At 33.7% G+C, this 22,983-nt stretch overlaps 1 protein-coding gene across 3 annotated transcripts in view; it reads left to right on the plus strand.

Moving 5' to 3' along the window:
* LOC145279601 (protein argonaute-2-like) overlaps positions 1 to 22,983 on the plus strand; it is a 140,533-nt gene that overhangs the window by 82,227 nt on the left and 35,323 nt on the right. For all 3 annotated transcript variants that reach the window (XM_080130768.1, XM_080130767.1, XM_080130766.1), the window contains exons 11-15: positions 2,221 to 2,284; positions 8,049 to 8,120; positions 11,124 to 11,171; positions 11,607 to 11,729; positions 18,397 to 18,530. In XM_080130768.1, the coding sequence (XP_079986894.1) occupies positions 2,221 to 2,284; positions 8,049 to 8,120; positions 11,124 to 11,171; positions 11,607 to 11,729; positions 18,397 to 18,530 (441 nt within the window). The remainder of the gene's footprint in view (positions 1 to 2,220; positions 2,285 to 8,048; positions 8,121 to 11,123; positions 11,172 to 11,606; positions 11,730 to 18,396; positions 18,531 to 22,983) is intronic.

Below are 22,983 nucleotides of genomic sequence, written 5' to 3' on the forward strand. Positions count from 1 at the left end.
GTTAAGTAATCAAGTTTCATTTTTCTAAAGAAAATCATTTTTAAACACTTAATGGGAATTATTAGGCCGCCCTTGTTCTTGATTCTTCATCGTTATTGTAGTGAAATTTGTAAAATTGAAATATTGGCTAATTAAGGTACTTACAGGAGGGACCACGTCAGAGTTGGCAACATCCTTAGTGAAAGTGATTTTTATGGAATGAACTGGATTCGAACTTTGGATACCCAAGTCATCAGTGTTGTTAATCACTGTCACCTTCCAAATGCAAAAAAAGCAGATGTTTTTAATTACTACTCCCTTTTGTTCTCTGTTTCATTGGAATTTGTTTTTGTTTCACAGAGGATACCATTCCCTGCCCAATGTAGGCTTTATCGTGATTGACACTTAAGTGTATTATCAACCAATGTCAACAGCCCACACTCGACCAAGTCAGTCAGCTTTTCTGGCAGTTGACACCTGCCAAGTCTGGACTTTACATCTGGCATCTGTGTTCATTTCATGGAGATATGCCTGACTAGAACTTATCTCACATCCCTAAGTCAACTGCCTGTTGGTTTGGGATTGCTTATTTAATATTCACTGCCAACTCCTATATCTGAAAACTGTTCCTTTGTTTTCCTCCTGGAGACCTGGTGGATAAAGATAGTTGCTCCACACCATAATTGATGGAAAACAAAAACTCTTCTTGATATAAATAATTGGCTTCATGGCTAGTGCATCTCTTCCTCTATCTTTATCATTTCTGTTGTTATTATTATTATTATTATTATTGCACCGTCATCATAGTTGTAGTGAAGATAGTCTTTCTTGTTAACTGCCATCATAATCTGTTTGTAAGTATAAAAATTGAAACAAGAAAATAATAAATCTGTTATTTGTGACGATTTATTTTCTTGATGTATTCCGTTTTATATACATTTTTATCTAGATGCTTGCCATACCCACAAGAGGGGCAAGGAAGAGCCACAAACCGTTTGCCTTGATATCGAACACCCCCAAAACATCTTTTTCTTGTTTCTCTACCATATCATCTTTCTTATGACACAGCTTCCAATATATATTGTACTAACCATCAACTTATCCTTTGATATGTCCTGCAAAAGGGTGTGTTTATTTGAAGTAGCTGAGTGGTTTTGGCTTCAGTTAGAGCAATAATCTATTAAATCACCTTACTGAACAGGAGCTGGTATATTTTTAAGTGCGAGTCTTTCAGCGTATCTTTCAATGTCTCTCCCAAACTGCTCTGTCAGTCGGTACTTATGGCTTAACCAGCCAATCAAATTTTAATGACGAAGAACTCCGATATATGCATTACATCATTCTCTAGTAGAAAATTTCCATTTCTCCATCTAACCCGGGGTGTACAACATTTTCTAGGGTTGAGCCACATTTGAAATTTAAAACAACAATGCAGGGCCAGTTACCATAAGAAAATGAACTGTTATGTCGACTTATGAGAAGTATAGTTATGTAAGTAAGTACATTCAGTACTAATATTGTGAATACATTGAGAAATAAAAACGTGATATTTTGTGTGATCTATTCAAAGATGATAAAAATAGTTTTATGGTTCCGAAAAAAATAATTGAAATTGTGTAATTTAAAAAAAAAAAATACTATCTAAGGACAACATTAACTGGTCTGACGGGAGTCACCTGTTACACATGTAATGTAGAAGTTTCTGTTAACATGCCAAATATTACACCATTTATTTTTACGCTTCAGAATTTTTTAAATGGGGATTGATTATTGGTATTATCAGGTGTATCTTGTAGAACTTAAAAATCTTTCTGTTGAACTCAAGAATGAGAGCATGCTGCCTCTATGGATTAAATAAAACGTTCGTTCGAAATTCCATGCAGATTCTAGAATTCAACAAGATACACCTGATGATGGTCGGAGGTTGTGTTGACCGAAACATGAAAATAATACTCAAAATGAAAACAGTAATCTGTATAATACAAATAGTATGGACCGATTTAATCTTTTTTTTTTCCTTACCTGGGATTGAACTCACACCCTACAAGTAGAATTTATTTTATCAATACTCTTATCTAGTAGACTGTGTCGAAAGCAAATGTTTATGACTTGTAAACCTGAAGAAGGTTTGGAAGTACATTGGTTGAAACATTGTAAATTTAATAGCCAGAATAAGGTTTTAAAATATGTAACAAAACGCAAATAATGTAATCACTTCATCGCATTTTTTTCTCTCTCCAGGTATCCATATTTACCCTGTCTTCAAGTTGGACAAGAACAGAAACATACCTACCTCCCATTAGAAGTAAGTGTTTCTACTAAATTATAGTCTTATTTCTCAGAAATATCCAAGTTTATTGCCTTTCAAGGTTAGGAATATTTTGCTTATTACATATTTTGTACAATCTAAACTTTTTTACATAAGTGGGGAATCATTTAAATATTAACTTTGTGGCTTTTTTCTTTTTTAATTGTTGCAATTTTTTTATAAAAATTCGAGTATAATCATCAAAAGTTGAAAGGTTCTACACGAACGATTGGAACTGATGAATCAAAAAGAGCCACATTCTGCTAGCAATCAATCAGAAACCAGAATTGCTCCATAAAAATATTGAATATCTTAGTATTCCTGCACATAATTTTTCGCGTCAACACGAGAAAGATCTTTTGTTCTTTGTCTGCAAAATGATAAAGTCCAGGACTTGTACAGAACAGCTACCCACTAAAAATTCTTCATCTCCAGGACTTGTACAGATTAGCTACCCATAAGAAACTCTTCAATTCAATATTTATTTTCTATTTTGTCGAATTAGAATTGATAATTTGTATGTTATGCTATTTTCAATTTGATTGTTAAATTCTTATTTCATCCAACGTAAAAATGTACTTGGTCAGAGATTACATTGGTTAAAACTTGAATATAACAAGATGGGAAAAGTAGTTCAAATAATAAAAATTAAAAGTCAATCTTTTATGGATTTTATATTAGTTTTGCAATTTAAATGTGAAATGTTAATTATGAACATGTAATTAATAAAAATGATAATTTTTATTTTTATCTCTCCAAAAATTCAATATATTTATATTGAATATTCATATTTGGATTCTTCAGACTACTGTTCCCTTCCTGAGTGTTATTTTCACATTTCAGTTGATATAACCTCCAAACGTCTTCAAATGTATCTTGTTGGTCTGTTTTGAGTATTGCCAACACTAAGGATTGAACCTTCAACTTTGACGAGTGTAACTTGACAACTGAATTTTACCGAGTACTTTATCCACTACGCCATGGATATACAATCTTACTCCGTATCACTGTATATAACTTTGTAGATTACACTTTCTCGATGCAGATGGCACTCAAAATACATGTGGATTACTTAAGACTCTACTCAATCATGGCTGACAGAACAAAAGCATGCTATCTCCATGAATTAAATAATGAGTTCTGTTTGAAATTCCATACAAATTCCCAAGAAGGTTAAAAGTTACATTGAATGTAGAGGAAGACATCCAGTCTGTAGTGGAATGAAGACAAAAATGGATGATCACATTAAATGCTGGCAAAACTAAGCTCCTTTCCTTTAATAACTACACAAAACCTTCTCAAATACAAATAGCTCTGGCTAATGATACATTACCTAAAAGTACTTCTTTCAAACTCCTCAGCTTAACATTCACGGGGAACATAAGTTGGAACAGATAGATTAAGGGAATTGCGGCGGCTGCAGCGAGGAAGGTGGGTTCTCTCTACCATGCTAGAAAGTTACATATGCCTGAAAGTATCCAGTACATGTGTGGCTACCTTTCGCTCATGTACGGAGTATTGTTTCCATATTTAGGCTGGTGCATCTGCTACTAGTCTCTCGCTGCTGGACAGGGTTCAAAAGAGAGTCGCCAACGTAATAGGTCCTGAACTGTCAGCTAGGTTTCAGCCTCTGTCCTATCGACAAAATGTAGCATCCCTATGCTCGTTTTACAAGTATTTTAATTGTAGATGCTTTGACGAACTACAAGCCCTTGTATCCCTTCTACAAACCTTACAAGCCACAAAATCTCCCCCCTACACAGTAGAAATCCTTAGATGCAAGAAAGCCTTCTACTCTCCTAGTTTCTTCCTTAGGACTGCTAGACTTTGGAATTCCCTTCCAGGGTTCTACTTACCTAACTATACTGACATGCAGAAGTCAAGTGTAATGTAAACAGATATCTTGTTGCTCAACTCCCTACACAGTACCCCTGCTATTTATGTCCCAGATAATAGCCCCCTACATCAAAGTGGCACTGTGCCTTGTTTTTTTTGGGGGGGGGGGTGAAAAAAATTATTAAAAATATGTTGTGAAAATAACACTCAAGATGAAAACAGTAGCCCAAATAATCCAAATAGTCGATCCTCATCTCAAAAGTTTATAAACTTCATATTGAATATTTATAACTTTTCTTTTCTAGTTTAGTTCATTTCATAATGTATACTGGTAGCATTGTGTTGATATCATTATCACCGGTAATAAGAAGCCTTCTGATCCTCTGTAGGGTATTGTATTGATATCGCTATAATAAGACATCAAGTCTTGTGATATTCCCTAATGAAAATGATCGTGTTGATTTCAATGGAAAATTATCAAGAATTATTTTTAGCTATGCAAAAATGAAAATAGGTTGATCCTGCCTTGTGTAAATAAGTTGTTACAAATTATAGACATCGAAATGCACAATGTATATTATGCGAAATGTCTGGGTTCTTGCCCAGAATTTTCCCTGTGTTAAAAACAAAAATACAAAAACAATGATGTACTTGCCCATGACTAAATAAAAGTATCATGTTCCAAAAACTCGCATAAATTGATAAAAATAGTTTTTATTTTTTATAAGATAATCAAATTTTATTATGAATAACCAGAGTGGCCGTCTTGTCTGCTATTTTAAAAACAATTTAAAAAAAGAAAACGAAGGGAAATAACTCGATACTTATTCAAGCTTGTAAAATTTATGTTGAATTTATTTATTTTCCATTAATTGATTAAATTATTATCTTTATAAAAATAAAACTACTTGATCAATTCATATGATTTTGGAATATATTTTCATTTCATCATGGGTCCATATATCATAAATTTTCTTTTTTTTTTTTTTTTTTTTTTTTTTTAAGAACCTATTTTATTAATCAACATTGGAGAATCATTCAAATTTTCAGCATATGGATTAGATGGGGAGGGGATCTATTTGAGTTTTGTGGAACATTTTTTTTTCTCTCCAGATTATAAAATCTAACTGTTGTTGCCATGGTGAAAGGTTTAGAGAAAAGACTTCCAAAATATATTAAATCATTTCAGGATACATAACACTTCTGCTTCTCAACTCAGCACCTCTGATGAAATGTAGTCTGGTGGATTTAATTTTCTAAAAAGGATTTTGTAGAATTTCTTTTATTTTATGCTGTTGAATTTGTTTGTTTCAAATAAAATTTAGAAACAGAAAACCTAGTAATGCTGAATAGTTGAAAAAAACAAAAAATGCAAAGCCTTCTATAATTAGGGTGGTTTCCACTGAAAATCTCAAAACAGTAAAAAAAAAATGATTTTTTTTATTTAATTCAGCATTATTTGGTTTCTAATGTTTTTTTAAATTTAACCTTATTAAATAAGATTTTCAAAGAATATATCTGTCTATTTGATTAATCTTTACTATCATATAAAAGGAAATTTGTGTGTATGAGTTCATTCCCTGTGGGCTCCAAAACGGCTGCGTTTTTATGAAATTTCACACAAACATACTTTATGTATCTGGTAGTGCTCTTAGATAGGTTTTGTATAGAAAGATTTTTAATAAGTACGGATAATTGTAAAAATTTGAAAGAAGGAACAGGCGATTTTGACCAAAGGTAACCTCTTATTTAGCCTAGCATCACAAGTGCATTTGAGAAGTTTTATTACCACAAGCAGAAAGGCCCAACATATATAAAATCAACAGTATGTTCTTTGATATAGTAGGGGTGTGTTGGAATGAATGTTTCTCTTTAGAGCACAATTAAATGACTTTTGCATTTGAAACTTTAATTTTAGCCGCTATATATATATATAACAATAATTTTATAAAATCAACAGTAGGTTCTCTACCATGTATTGTGCACTAAGTCACTGTGGGAAGGCATGTGAAACTTCCTCCCAGTGCGCTGTGATGGGTTCCCAACTAGAGCAGGCAATCAGTCAATTTAATTGAAAAATAGGTGATTTCACCGATTTTGATGACAATAAAAATATGGGAGTGTGAAACATTCATTAATCCCAGGTAATGTCTAGTCTCTCTGCTAGTGGTAGATAAAGTTAAAAAATGTGTTTAATGTGCAAGTCACATTAAAAAAGAAAATGGACATGCACAATGTTCTCTGATAATTAATATTAAGTTAGTAATAGTATGGTCGTTTCGGGTAGTTAAGAATAATAGTAATTACTGATTGGTTGTAGTGTTAGAAAGCTCTCTAAAAGAGTAATGTATTCTTTCTCAGTTTGTGTAAATGGGAGTCGAGTGCAAGTCAATTTTTTTCTGGTATTTGTTAGTATAAGGTGCACAGTGAAATTACTGATAGGTTGAGAGACTTTGCAACATTCGTCTATGAAAAGGTTGAGCCAGCTTCTTCCATAGAACATAGCAGCCCAGATCAATATGGACCACACACAATGGTTCACAGCGGCTAGGATAGTGATGGCGGCCAGTTCCAGAACCAGCAGCGAACATTATAGATTTGTAAACTTGAGGTTTGACATCTGTTTTAATGATGCATAACCTTGTTTTCAGCTAGTCTTCCAAGCATCTTTGTCAACCTTGAAGTGGTTCTGAAACTATTACTTTATGGATGAGCTCTCCTGGGTTGCGACATGGAGTGTGATTGAACTAGTGAAGTTTCTTCTTTAAAGGAGTTTTGTTGAGGGAATTGATACAAATGGTAGTTGTTTGATGTAATTCATGTTTCTTTCTGCACATGTGATGTGTTATCTCTGTAAAAACATTCACTCATCTGTTTCGGATCAATCTGAACACATTTGCTGTCAGATTTTAATTATAATTATTTTTTTGAGGTGTTCTTGTGTTTTGTTATCCCGGACATAGGCGTCTTGTCAATTGGTTAAAACTGTAATGGCTTACGTTTGAACTTAATTATTTTAAATCGAATAAGTCTTTTAGAGATTTTTCTTTGCCGGATAAATTTATGATCTTAAATCGATAATCTGGACAAAAACCAATTTTGGGCATCATGGTCTGATTATGATAACGAACAAGATTCCTTTATAGTGTCACCATAATTGGTTTCTGATTTTGTCTGTAAATCAGAAGAAATATGTATTTTGCATTCTAAGTTTATATGAAAGAAGTGTAACACCGTAGAAATGGATGGTGCTGTTGATGTTTTATAGAGAAGTTAACTTAGGTTCAGGAAATTTCTATTGTTAATAACCATTGTCAGTCAAAGGAAGAGTCAAGCAGTGTGATGATGTATGGGACTGAAACCTGCCCAGTTAAGTTTGCATGGAGATAAGAATGATCTGAGAATGATATGATGGATGTGTAAACTGCTTTAAAGACAAACTTAATTTTGATGATCTCAGAGAAAGATTAAATTTGGAGAGGGAAATGTCTGCAGAACATGCAGTCAGTAGTATCTCCTCGTTGAAAGAACCATTGGTAAATGTAGAACAGTTGAGGTTGCAGGCTCAGTTTACAAAAAGTCGAGTGAAACATGTGAGGTAGTTGTAAAAATGGATTTGAGGGATAATGACATAACCAGGGATAGATTACTTGGAAGTCATTTTTTTTTTTTTTTTTTTAAAGGCAGCCAACATATCTGCATGTTTTAAGAGTCATTAAACCAATGATCATGATGATTTTTTAAATACTTGTAAATAATTTATTTTGTTAAATTTGTTTTCATTGTTATTAGACTTTTTCTTTTTTATACTGTTATAAATATTCAGGATTTTCAAAAGAATTTAGCTTTAATAATTTAAAATTATTTTTGTCATATTTTTACAATCCTTTTTGTTAAATCATGCTCAAATATTTGTTTTCAACAGGTATGCAACATTGTAGGAGGGCAACGTTGTATCAAGAAATTAACCGATATGCAAACATCGACAATGATCAAGGTAGGCAGTCTTGTATGCTACTCTAAAAAGTAATGAAATATTAAAAACTAAAATTTAACTTTTAAATTTACTGATTTACATGTAAGTGCGTATAATCAAATTTTTTTCTTATTGTTTTTGCCTCAAATCAAAGAATGTCTATGGTTGTGCCTATGAGAACGAACTTAATCTTAAAAAATTTGAAAAATATTCTTAAAACTGTTGGACAAGAAGAGAAGCATCAGCTTCTACACTCAAAATAAATATCCAAATTACTGTAACCATTTTCTCAACTATGTAAAATCATGCTAAAAATAAGAGTTAAAAAAAAAACTGACTGAAAATTCAACAGATAAAAAGACAGAATTAGGCACACAAAAATCATACATTCCTATTTTATTGAAAAGAAGGAAGTTCAATTTTATATGTTGTGGCTGGAACCTTTAGCGGTGAACCACTTAACAAAGTGTTTAACATGAAACCAACCCATCAAAGATATTATAAAAAAAACTCCAAACTGAACGAACTATTTTATTTGATTAACATAAACCAAATATTCATATATCTGAAAGAAAATTGGCATCAACTATAAAATTTAACACTCTTCAAAATAAACAAATAAAGAAAAAAATGATACACATATTGATGTAAGTATATTTTAAAAAATATTTTTTTACAAGGTGGTCACCACTTATGAAGGCCCGGACGTCACTCAGGGATAAGGGTTATTGCATGTACAGTACGTTAGTGTGGAGATTTAATAAAGTATCTACTTAAGGAGGCGGTTCATCAGGAATTTGTTTACGTTGGACTTGAAGACATCCAGGTCGTAGTCAGGTGGGAAGCAGGCAGACGGAACAGTTCCACAGGCGTGCAGTTCTAAGAAAGAAGCTTTGTTCATGGAATCTACGTTTTGATTTAGGTACAGTGGGGAAAATTTTTGACAGCGGTTTCAGCTAGACGGGTGTTTTTCGTAAAAGATTGGCATGGGGGGGGGGGACCAGAGATTGGAGCTCAGTCGCGCACCTGCCATGGAAATAACGATAAAACAAGGATAGGCTCACAACGTCTCTTCTGTGGGAGAGAGGTTGCAGGGAAGAGAAAAGGGCATCCCCCACTAAACCACAAAATCTATTTTGTACTTTGTCAAAGCAGGATAGGCTGTTTTTAGCAGCTCCTGCCCAGATATGGCAGCAGTATTCCATCCTTAGGCATACTTGGTTTTTATATAGATAGAGAATTGCATCAGTAGTGAGATATCTACTGGAGCGTTAGAAGGATCCCACCATTTTTCAAGCGACCTTGGCAACAGACTTGATGTACGTGTTCCATTTTAGATCAGGAGTAAAGGTCAATCCCAGAAGCTTGTCAAAACATGGATCCTCCCCAAGATGAGAGCCATCCATTTCAGTTGATGCCAGATGGGGATCAGAGCATTGATGATGTAAAGATAGGACCTTGGGTTTAGATGCACTAAAGTAACCAGCCACCTCTTCCCCCATTGTACCATGTGCTCAAGATCAGAGGAGAGAGAATCAGAGAGAACTTTGTCATTTACGGCCTTTGATGTGTAGCATAGATGTCAACGAATGATTTAAGTATGTGTTTTGGGAGATCATTGATGTAGATCAGGAAGAGAGTTGGGCCCAGGTTGGATCACTTCTCTGTACATATATTGTTGCCACATCTTTGACAGATTGCAAAAAGTAATTTCTAACCGCATAGGTACCACACTGTCTGCCAAGCTCTAACACCTTCCAGCAGCATGTTAAACTGAATATGATGATGATGATGATGATGATGAACAGTTTTATAAAAAAAATTTTTCTAGAAATTGCTCCAGACAAAGCATGTAGCCACATGATGTAAGGAGTTAAAAACTACTTTTCGATCAAATACTAGCTAACAATAAGTGTTAAATGAATGGATTTTCGCCCAGAAAACATCAATACTTGTCGGAAGTGGGTCGTGCCATCAAAAATATACTACACATATCCTGCCGCGACCCTGTTCCCTCTGGTGTATATGATTTGCTTGGATTAGATCTGCCATATACTCGCTGGAATGTAACAGTTGCTTTTGTTGCCTACAGATTATTTCATGGTTCTTGCCCCGCCACAATGCTTAAATACCACCTTGTGCTGCGACTGAACAGACCAAACTTGTGATGGTATACATTCACATTAGACTTTCTGCATGATCACACTGGTGTTTGCTCAGAGATGTATCAGCAATCGTCTTTCACATTGTATTCTGCAGTCCTGAACGTGCTGCCTCAGAATTGTGTGAATGAACATGTATCACCGTCACATTTTCAGAGTTCTGTATTGGCTAACTATCATGATGTTCCTAAGTTTTATGCATTCCTTAATTAGCTTAGTAGCCTCTGTTTATTGTTAACGGTTTTATGACAATGGCTTGATAAAAAAATTTTTTAAAAACAATGCTCATGGCATGTGAGGACTAATGGTTAAAATAAGGGAAAATTACGAGTAGTGTTAGAATGATTAATCAGAATGAAGAATGAAAAAAAATCAGAACTTTTAGAGGATTTAGTATCGGAATTGAAAAGATTTGTGCATATTTCCAATGCTAAAAACGATTCCTTTAATTATCTTTATTTTATTTAAAACAAAATCTTCTACTGCTGGTAGTAATAATAAAATAATCAATATTTATTAATTTTTAAACTACCAGTGGAACTAAAATATATATATATATCACACACCCCCAAGTGTTTTTATGTTTGAGAAAATATATGGACATTTAACATGTTTTTATGGCAGTTGGGGAAAAAATAATGTTATGCTTAAATATGAAGAGATTTATGAAAAATTGGAAATGGGAATTTAGTAGGGAATTGGTAATTGTATCAGAATCTGGAAAAATATTGGTATTGTCTCATCGCTAGTTATGAGGCTGCCAAAAGTCAACCCATGGTTCACTTGCTGCTCTCCTAAAATTTCATCCAATAAACATACTTTGTGTCCCATATTGAACTTTTTTTTTTTTTTTTCTGTGCAGGCAACAGCTCGTTCAGCTCCAGACAGAGAACGGGATATTAACAGTTTGGTAAGTTTGTGTGAATTTTTTTTATTATTTTTATTTTTTATTTATTTATTATTTTTTTTTAGATTTATATTAACATAATGGATAATTAAATAAACTTTCTTGTATTTAATACCTCGCATTGCCAGAGATCCTGTAAAAGTAAATATAATAGTTTTAAAAAAGTTTGTAATATTGTTCTTTTGAAACTCCTTTCATTATTGTTTAAACACACCTCTCTTACCAATTGCAATAGTCAGACATATAATACAACTACATTTTACTTTCAGTTCCAATGATTGTTTTTTGTTTTCAGTTTTTAAAAGACAAATTTTTGTTTTTGCAGATTATTTCAAGCACAATTTAGATTTTGTAAAAATCTTCCAAATTGAAACTTGAAATTATTGTAATTTCTTTCCATTGTTTCATCTGAACAATATTTTGAATTGTATTTTTCAGGTATCTAAAGCAAACTTTGGTACAGATCCATACCTATTTCAGTTTGGGGTCAGAGTTAATCCCAAAATGGTTGAGGTTGAGGGGCGTGTCATTGATGCCCCAAAAATCCAATATGGTGGTCGAGTAAGTTTAAGCCTTATACTACTTTTTTTTTTAGGTTCAAATATGACCAATCAAAATTAATGTGTGCACTCTCTTTTGCATGGTGAGGAGAAAGGAGATAAATTTGATCTCATTTGTATAATTTTGTAACATCTATCGATGACTTTTTTTTTTTATTTACAATTTCACCCCAAACAAGGCACATTGCCACTTTGATGTAGGGGGCTACTATCAGGGACCTAAGTTGCAGGGATACTGTGTAGGGAGTTTAGCAGCAAGATGTCTGTTCACATTACACTTGAACTTCTGCATGTCAGTACATTTGGGGAAGCAGGAAACCGGAAGAGAATTCCAAAGTCTAGCAGTCCTGCAGAAGAAGCTATTAGAGTAGAAGGCCCTTCCTACATCTAGGGATCTCTGTGTAGGGGTGGGACTTTACTGCTTGTCAGGTTTGTCGGGGGTATTTTTGTCGAAGAGGCACAAAGGCTTGTAGTTTGTCAGAGCATCCACCATTAAAATATTTGTAAAACAGGCAGAGGGATGCAACATTTCATCGATGGGATAGGGGCTGAAGCTTAGATATCAGTTCAGGACGTATCAGGTTGGCGATTCTCTTTTGGAGCAAGAGACTAGTAGCAGATACACCAGTCCAAATGTGACCGCAGTACTCCATACATGGGTAAATGGTGGCTTTGTAGTGGTACAGGATACTTTCAGGCATAAGTAACTTTCTAGCCCACCTTCTTCGCAGCAGCCTTGGCAATGATCTCGATGTATCTATTAGTTAAGTTACTTACCCGGGTTTAAGTGTGGAATACGCTAATGTATAGTAAGGATTGAAGAGTAACTTTTATGGGTACATTTATTTTGTGTCCCCTTTGCTTTTTGCTACCCTTACAAATTTAACATAACTCCTTAAACTCTCTAGTATGTCAACTATCTTGCAAATTTATTTAAAATATCTGAACAGTAGCTTTTGAACCAGTGGGTACTTTTATTTTTGGGTGCTCCCCTCAAAGATAAATTTAAGTTTCTGAATCTATAGATTTTTTTTTTTTTTGTTTACCTGAACCAAGGCATATTGCCAAGGGTACTATGTGAAGCGAGGCTTCCAGGGGCACTACGTAGGGAGTTGAGCAGAGAGATATCTGTTCTCATTACTAGGGCTATGACAACAGTATATTCTTTTCATTGTTTTGACTTTCGAGTATGTATCCGACACGGTTAGACACAGTTAATCAACCGAGAACCACATCACTATATAAAAACATAAGATATCAACGGCTCCACACTCGAGTCAAAACAATGAAAAGATGCTGTTGTCCTGGTCCTACTCATGTAAATTTTTTCATGTTAGTACAGTTAGGGAAAGAGGAAGGGAATTCCAAAGTCTAGCAGTTTGAATAGAAAACATTTCAGCATCTAGGGACCTCCAAAATACTTGTGAACGGGCACAGCGCTGCAACATTGCGTCGATGGACATGTGTTTGATGTTGTTTTATTTCCGTCTGCATTGCTCCTTATAAAAAAAACTGATATAAAGGGTGAATTTATTATCTGTTCTCATTTGTGGGGATTGAGTCCAGGGATATGCACATATTGTTTCTTTTATTGTTTTCTATTAGTCTTGTTTAGGGTGGCAAGGTTTTTTTTTTACATATTATGATATACTGTCTTTCCTCACATACTTTTTTCCCCCCTCTATCCCTCTTTCTTCCTATCTAACAAAATTAGTGACATGCAGATGAACAGACATCAACTTAGATTATTTTTAAATCTGTGTCCCATTCGCATGCTTCTGATAGAGAGACTGATTGAAAACCTATGTGTTATATCATGGGATGCCTTAGGATCAATATAACATAAAATATCTTACCGCAGGGTATCCAGCCTTCATGTCGGTATGTTTGCAGCATATGATGAAAGATTGGAATAATTATGAACAAATAAGAAACCACTCGCTGTTACATGGCGATATACGTTTATTATGAAGAGACACACACACACGTAACGACAATTCAAACATAATAGATGAAAGGTTAGAAGTCCAAGTATGATAACAGGGAATGATGCTATTTCTCCATTTTGAAAGTCACTGTGTTTTTTCTTTCAATATCTCTCTCCTTCTGATCATTGATCTTGCAATTTCTCACGAGAATTTAAAGTTTGGGACTTCGGACAAAGAGGAGGCAACTTTGCCCAAAGAAGTAAAGAGTTACTCCCCTTGCATTATACTTTTGTATCGGCCTAACATTATGCTTCTCTCTTATTTGAAAACATGACTCATATTGTTTGACTGCTTTGTCACAGTTTGACTTGTAGCTCCTTGTTTCAACTTGCATCGCCCATCTCTGGCTATAATTCCATTTATAGCTACATTATCGTGACATACACAAAGAATAATAGTCTATACATAGGTGAAACAGTTATCTTTTTTTCTATTAGACAAAACTGTACAAATGTACACACTAGAAGTGCTTGGAGCATCCCACGAGAAACATCAGGATTGGTTTGATGAAAATGATGAGGAAATACAGGAATTACTCACAAAAAAAAATACAAGTGTCACAACGCACTTCAGCAGGATCCAAGCTCCACCTTAAAAAAAGGAAGCATTTTCGAAAATCCTCAGTACTGTTCAAACAAAACTGCACAAAATACAATATAAATGGCTCAATGATAAATCTCTGGGAATACAGAAGTATGCAGATATGCAAGACTCAAAGAGATTCTATGACTCCCTCAAAACAATATATGGACCACAGGCTATCAGCACTAATCCTCTGTTAAATGCTAATGAGACAAAACTGATAATAGAGCAAGCCAATATTTTAGACAGGTGAGCCGAGCACTTCAATTCTGTACTGGACAGGTTTTCCTCAATCAGTGATGAAACAATCGCATTACTTCCACAAATTGAAACAAATTAAACCCTTGATGAGTTGCCCACCATCCAGGAAGTTGAGAAAGCTGTAAAACGTTCCAGGCTCTGATGGTATATTCTCAGGGACAAGTGGCTCCACATTGACAAAAAAGCTACAAGTTATTTCTTTCATTTTGGGTGAAGGACCTAATTTCCTAAGAATTCAAAGATGCAGCCATAGTGTATATATACAAGAGGAAGGGAAACACAGAACTGTGACAATCACAGAGAATATCTTTTCTCGACATAGCTGGTAAAATTCTTGCAAGGTTGTTACTCAATCATTTAACCAAACATCTGGAAGATGGCCTCCTCCCAGAAAGGAAATGTGGTTTGCATATGAGGCATGGTACATGGTATTTGCTGCTCATCAACTCCTGGAAAAATGTTGAAGAATACCAGGACCGTTACACAACATTTGTTGATTTGACTAAGGCCTTTTATACTAAATTGGGTTGGTCCATGGAAGATCATAGCAAAAATTGGATGTTCACTCATCAAACAATTTCATGATAGAATGATGGCTCGTGTCATAGATGGATACACTTCCAATAGTGGTACTTGCACCAATGCTCTTCAACATGATGTTCTCGGTGGTGCTAATTGACGCATTTAACGCAAAAAAACCTGGCGAAAGCCTCAACTACCAAACTGATGGCAAATTGTTCAACTTAAAACGACTTGGTGCTGTCACCAGGATAAAGACCACCATCGTACAAAATATTTTGTTTGCTGATGATTGTGCCCTCAATACTAACACGGAGCCAAACATGCAATATATTGTTGATCGTTTTTCTAAGGTATGTGACAATTTTGGTTATACTATTAATCTAAAGAAGACCAAAGTAATCTACCAGCCTGCTCTTAGAAAAAAGTATGTTGAACCTCAGATCTCAATTTGTTAAACCAACCTAAAAGCTGTGGATAAGTTCACTTACTTGGGCAGTATTCTGTCACATTGACAATAAAGTTGATTGCAAGATAACCAAGGCTAGTGTTGCCTTTGGGCGTCTCAGAACTACTGTGTGGGAGCGTAGAGGAATTCGACTGCAGACCAAATTTCAAGTATACCAAGCTGTGATTCTTATCATCCTCAATGTATGCTTGTGAAACTTGGACTGTATATGCTGACATGCCAAGAAACTGAACCATTTCCATATGACCTTCTTCCATAGATTGTAAAAAATTAAGTAGCAAGACAAGATTGCAGACACAGATGTTCTGGCCCGGTCAAACCTTCCGTCAGTACACACCATGTTACAACAGTGCCAGGCATATATGTCACATGCCTGATTCAAGGCTCCCAAAACAGCTCCTTTATGGTGAACTGTCCAAAGAAAAAAGACACATGAGGACAGCGGAAACGGTTCAAGGACAGTCTGAAGATCTTCTTCAAATAGTTTGGTTTGTATTCTAACTAATGGAGAAAAAATAACCCAAGACAGATGTTCCTTGCATGCCACAACTCGCAAAGAAGCTACAATTGCTGAATCCACATGCAATGAAGAACGCAAGAGAAAACATGACATTATTTCAACCAAACAAACTATACATTACATAACATCAAATGTTTTTTTTTTTTAATTAACTCGAAACTCTACGTATGCATGCAAAGAAAATGGATTTTAAAACTAGACACAAATCCGGTGTGAACTTTGATGCGAGAGTTTTAATATAATTTTTAGACACTGAGAAAGATTTTGTTTCGGAATGTTTGTTGGCTGAAGGAATTATTTTTAATGGTGATTCACCTTGCATACATTAGTTTTGGAAGGGAAAAAACAGTTTTCTTTGTTATACGGTAGAAATATGGTGCATGGACCAATGTGTAAAATTGACGAAAGGAATGTTTTTTTGTTTTTTTTTATTACACCGCTTATCAAGGCCCGGAAGCCACTCAGGGATAAGGGTTATTGCAAGTACATTACGTTAGTGAGGAGATTTGATGAAGTGTTTAATTAGGGGGGGGGGCGGTTCATTAGGAATTTGTTAACATTAGACTTGAAGACATCCAAGTTGTAGTCCGGAGGGAAGCAGGTAGACGGAACAGAGTTCCACAGGCGTGCAGTTCTAAGAAAGAAGCTTTGTTCATGAAATCCGCGTTTTGATTTAGGCACAGATATAGAGTGGGGGAAATTTTTCACAGTGGATTCAGCTAGACGGGTGTTTTTCGTGAAAGATTGGCGAGGGGGGACCAGGGATTGGAGTTCAGACGAGCACCTGCCATGAAAATAACGATAGGCTCGCAACGTCTCTTCTGTGGGAGAGGGGTTGCAGGGTAGAGAAAAGGGCATCCCCCACTTACACAAAATTGAAAATCTAGTTGTTTTTTTTTTATAACTGTTTTATATTCTTTCTATTTTTATCACCTAATACATTTTTGAGTGAAATATTCAAATTTCTGTTATTTTTATAATTTTACATGGTTTTATGTTTTTAATGAGTTTATTTTTTAAATGTGAAGAAATTTTAAAAAATTCAGCTGAAAACACACACACACATATATATATATATATATATATATATACACGCTAATGGTAATTCGTGTATCACTTAATATGCTCAACTCAAGATGAGGAGCATTATAGTTATCTGCATGCAGTACTGTTTTGCTGTTTCACAGCTCATCAGTGCGACTAGGCAGGCAACTACCTCAAGCCAGAATTGAAACCCGACCATCTGTATGACAGACAGTATGTATATATATATATATATATATATATATATATATATATATACACACACACACACACAGTAGCGTCCAAAACTAAGGGACAAGATTTTAAAACCTAATATTTGTTAGAAATAACAACTGTGAATCATTTGCAAAGGATAGGAAAAAAATTATAACATTTATTTATTTTCAAAATAGGAACATCCAAAAGTAAGGGACAAAATTGAGAAAAACAATGAAAACAGCCCAAAAAAAAAAACAATAAAAATACATATACAATCAATATTTAGTAAATGAGCCCTTGCTCTCAATGACAGTTGTACATCTTCGACTACAAGAACGAATAAGTTCTTGACACTCCTCGATACTTATTTTATACCATTTATACCATTCTTCTTGAAGCTTCACCCACAAATCCTCTGTGTTAGCGGAATTTCTTTCCATAACTTTCACTCCTAAAATCTTCCAAAGATTTTCTATTGGATTTAAGTCAGGTGGCCAATCCATAATTTCAAAATCTTGCTCGCTAAGGTAACTCATTACCACCTTTTCCTTGTGAAATGGGGCATTATCTTGCATAAAGGTAGCCCTATTGAAACCTAAATTCTAATATAACAATTACCAGTTGTCAAAATTTCAGCTTTTCACAGTTATTTCTAACATATATTAGGTTCTAAAATTTTGTCCCTTGGTTTTGGACCCTACTGTATATGTATACACACGTTTCTGTTGCTATTCTTTTAGAGAAGTAGCGTTCTTAGGCCATATTTTTTTGTACAAATAAACATACTTTAATTACACTCTGCTTATCATTGGGCACTTTTTTGATAAACGCTGAAATTTCAATGGATTTATATTTAGGAAACCACCATAATACAATGATTGTATCAGTTGTAAAAATATAAAACCAACTTGTTCACATTAATTTGATTTTAGTTCTTTATGGAAAATAATTACATATTTTTAATTTTAAAAGAAACTAAAAGCTCGATTTAGTGAAGTTAAATGATTTTGAAGGGTAATTATAGTGTGAATAGGTAATTCATTCCGTTAATAATAATGATAATTTTTATAACTTATTTAATTTGCAGACGAAAGCCTTAGCGATACCTAATCAAGGTGTTTGGGATATGCGAGGCAAACAGTTTTATAATGGAATTGAGATCCGAGTATGGGCCATTGCTTGTTTTGCTGCTCAGAAGTCCGTCAAGGAAGAGGCTCTTCGGTAAGTGTAACGTCTACATGTATTTTATTTTTATTTGCCCAACCAGCCCATTTGGCAAAATTGTTAGATTTTTCGGTAATGGGCCAAGGGGCTAGGGTTTAAGCTTATTTTGTAATACCAAAAACTCAAAAACTGATACTCTTTTTTTTTTTTTTCTTTTTTTTTTATGGAAATTACTCCAGATAAGGCATGATTAAGGAGCTAAAAAAAATTTTTTAAATTAAAATAATAAAAAAAAAAAACTTCAAGGTTAAAAACTATCGCATGACAAATGTTATATGGATAATTTCCAACCTTGAAAATAGCGAATCTTCCTCTTCCACTTCAAAAGCATTGGTTACTGCCAAGTAATATGTAACAGTATATCACTCTTTCAAACTTATTGGGCTATTTCCATTTTTACAAATGAAAAATCAATTTTTCTTTTATAGAAAATATTTTGGACAATGCATGAAACCACTTTATGTAAAAAAAAAAATTATTTCAAGGTCAAAAACTAACCAAACAATAAATGTTATATGAATAGTTTCCAACACACAACAAAAAGCAATTCTTCCCCCTTTATCAAAAACCTCACTCATGGAATGTGAGGACTAGAGGACAAAATAAGGAAAGCCTTTTGATGCCACTTCGCTAAAACACTCAATATTATAAACTAACTAGCGAGGGGTACCCGGCGTTGCCCAGGTGTTTGGAGGTGTGTGTGGAAACTCCGGGGGGAGGGGGGTGTTAAAAAAAATGTTTTGGTAGGTAAGTATGAGGATCGAACCCGAACCGTTAAGACAAAGTTGTAAATTAAAGTGTGAAAAAAAAAAAAACGTGCGACGTTAACGATTGCCCCACCGCGAGATGCTAACGGAAACATGTTTGAATTTATTTAATTACTTGGATTTGGCAGGTGCCCGTTTTAATGACTTAATGAGGTCAAGTTTGACTGCGAGATAGTATTTCATTTACTGCAGGAACGCTTCCCAAGATGTTATAGGAAAAAGACTAACCCACATGCGGCGAGCGACAAATGTTGAATAATTATCTTCCCAAAGTCGAGCAAATTAAATAGACAGGCAAGCTTCGTTGTTAACTCTGAGATATTACTATTTATATGTGATATAAAAAGTTTTAAAAAGTTGTTAGGCGACCGACCGCTTCTCTGAAAAAAGCCTTTTGTAGACATACAGAAAAAGCGAACACACATACAAACATACATTTTCGCTTTTATATTTATAGATTGGAGTTAAGAGTAAGTAGAGTTATCCTGGACCTCTCGTACACTTCAGTGTAGTAACTAATGGAAAGGGAACCCTCAGGTTGCCTTTGACTATTGTTAATCATTTACTGTGGGACAGTGGTATTTTGTGTGAGCAATTGCAATTAATGTTTAAGATTTTTTTTAAGCATTTTGGTGGACCCTCATGGTCTTTTTCTCTAAAAAATAAAATAGTATAGCAAGATGCATGGTTCTTACTAAGTTTTATTCGGGTGATAATGGCTCTGTTTGACCATGTGCGCTTGGATAAATTTTATAGTATTTTTTAATATATTAAATTGTCTAGAGTAATGTTTAATTTTTTTAAAAATTATTCTAGAATTCTGTTAATACTGCAAAAATTACCATTATATTAGCAATACACATGAAAAAATTGAAATAGCTTGAAATATTTCAATATTGGTATGCATAGAAAGAGCTTGATGAGCTAAGAAAGAATCTTTTTAAATTTTTAAAATCTGATTAAAATTAAGGAAGTTATGGCTATTTTTGTGCCTCACACGTTTGGATATTTTCCCCTCTTTAAGACCATATGCGTTTCGTCACATTTTTTACACTACTTTTTCAGTAAAAATGTCATATCTTTGTTAAAACACAAGACTAAAAAATGAAATTTACTGTATAAGTGTATTTTTGTACAAGGAATCAGAATATGCAACTGAAAATCTCCCAAAGTTTATGGTTTCCAAATAATCTGCAGTAAATGTGCATAAATATGCAGCAATTCCTTAAAAATGCCATGTATCCATAAACAGAAAAGAAGTTGGAGAACTCAAAGTTGAATTGTAATGTGCTTTATGTACAAAAAACTTAAATCTAAACATAAGACCATTTAAAAATGAATATATTGCAATATTTCTTTGGTATTATTGTAGATTAACACCTTTTGTTTAACCCCACTCAACTCCTTCTGACCACCCCTCCAAAATGTGATTCTAACTTTTTAGGAAATTATGTATAAAATGCCATGAAAAACTTTAATGAAAGATAAACAAATTATTTTAGAATTGAATGTAAAATAATTTCCTATTACAGATCATTCTAGCATTTTAGGTCAGTTAACTGTTTTTTTTCTATGGGAAAATATGCATGCATTTTTTTTTTTTTTTAAGATGATTATGTGTAGTTTTAAGAGGGTTTCTATGCAATGAGAATATGTGGAGGGTTGCCATTCGGACTTTGAATTAATTGTAGGGCTAAGGAAAATTATGTGTGAACATACTGAAAACTTGACAGACAAAGCTAACAAAAACAATATTAGAGGGGGGAGTGGTTAGTTTCACAAAAATTTAATGTAAAATAATTCACCATTTCCTGGCCATTCTAGCATTTTAGGACAGTTAACCAATTTATTTTTATGTGTATTTTCTTTAAGGAAGGATCTATTTTTTGTTTGTTTGTTTTAGATGCTTGTATGTGGCTTACAGAGGTATTTTGTTGGAGGGGGAGGGGGGCTTGCCACTCGAACTTAGTGTTATTGTTAGGGTTAAAGAGTGTTTTAGGAGGAGACTTGCCACACATAATTTGGATTAGAGGTGAAGTTAAGAGAGCTTTTTTTCAAAGAGAGCGTTCATCACTCATATTTACTGTTAGCGGTTCATAATTATTGGCTTTGTATTATATATTTAGTTTTAATTTAATAAGAAACTGCGTTGCGAAATTTCAAAGAAAATTCCATAAATTTGTTGATTTCTATTTTGAGGTTGAAGGTGTTAATTCCATAGGCCGTTTATACTATGCTGGAGCAGGTTGTAAAAATATCTTTCGCTTAATAAGTAGAAAAAAAAATTAACGAAATAAAAAGCTTCCTAATTGTAGTTTGATGTGTTTTCTAACTGCTTTTAAAATTTCAAGAATATTGATATAGATTTTGAGGGTTTGTATTACTATACACATAGATTCGAAAAAAACAAATATATAACAAATAAATGTTATCAAAAGCAAGTTACTTTTCTACCTAACTGGATAATTTTTTAGTGTTTTTATTTAATGTAACATGTTTATTCAGCTTGAAAACAGTGTTTACCGATGTTTTGGAAAATTTTAAATGGCGCCCGCCGCCCAACTCTCTTGAAATGGTAAGTTTGGGGAAAAGAGTTAAAAATAAAAAAGTAGACAAAATACTGCTAGAAACTCGCTCAATATATGTTATTGTGACATAGGCTGACATATATTTGGTGAGTTTTTAACAGTATTTTGTATAGTTTTTTTTTTTTAATTTTTAACTCCTTTTCTCAAACTTACCGTGTCAAAGAGAGTCGGGCCGGGCGCCATTTTTTATTTTCCAATACATCGGTAAACACTGTACGTTTTTCGAGCTGAATAAACATGTTACATTAAATAAAAACACTAGAAAATGATCCAGTTAGGTAGAAAAGTAACTTATCTTGCCTTTGATAACATTTATTTGTTATATATTTGTTTTTTGACAACTTTTTCGAATCTATGTATAAACGCGATTTTGATACTTATTTTGATTTTGAAAAAAAACATTTGTGGCTGTTCGCAGTAAAACATTGTTTTAATTCGCTGTTCAAAACTAATTTTAAGAATAAAAGTGCATGCAAGCTATATATCTACAAAAGTTTATTTTGTTTTTTTTAACCATGTTTTTAAATTTGATGAAAAATGTGAAAAATTGCAACAGATTCATAATGCCGAATTGGTTGGGATTGTTGTTATTATACATTCTGAAAACCGAATAGTTCTAAACTAATGTTATTCTGATAACAAAATAGCTCTAATTAAACATAAGAACATTTATATTCATATTTCATTATGTTTTCATTTTGTTTCATTTTATTTTTCTTAATTATTTTCATTATGTTTCATTTTGTTTTTCTTAATTCGTTCTTGAATAAAAATTAAAGAACGCGTGTTTGTTTATACACTGTGCTATGGCTGATTCTACAGGCTGTAGCTGCTGCTGCTGCTTCTAGTAATACTAACTTCATTTGACCAAATTCGAGAAATAGAAACAATTTTTTTTCGGGTAGGTCCTTTTAAATTATCAATTGCCGCGGTCCTACTCAACATAAAATAATACTTTTAATTGATAAAGATAGTAAAAAGATTGATTTACTTACTACTGGGTGTCCGAAGAATTTTTTTTTCAAAATGTTTGATACTCGGCATATTAAAGTCTTATTTTTAACACGACAAAAAAAGAAATGGTCAAAAATATTT

This window comes from Euprymna scolopes, chromosome 7, assembly GCF_053919585.1.
Source record: "Euprymna scolopes isolate OS-2025 chromosome 7, ASM5391958v1, whole genome shotgun sequence".
In the NCBI taxonomy this organism is placed as follows: domain Eukaryota; kingdom Metazoa; phylum Mollusca; class Cephalopoda; order Sepiida; family Sepiolidae; genus Euprymna; species Euprymna scolopes.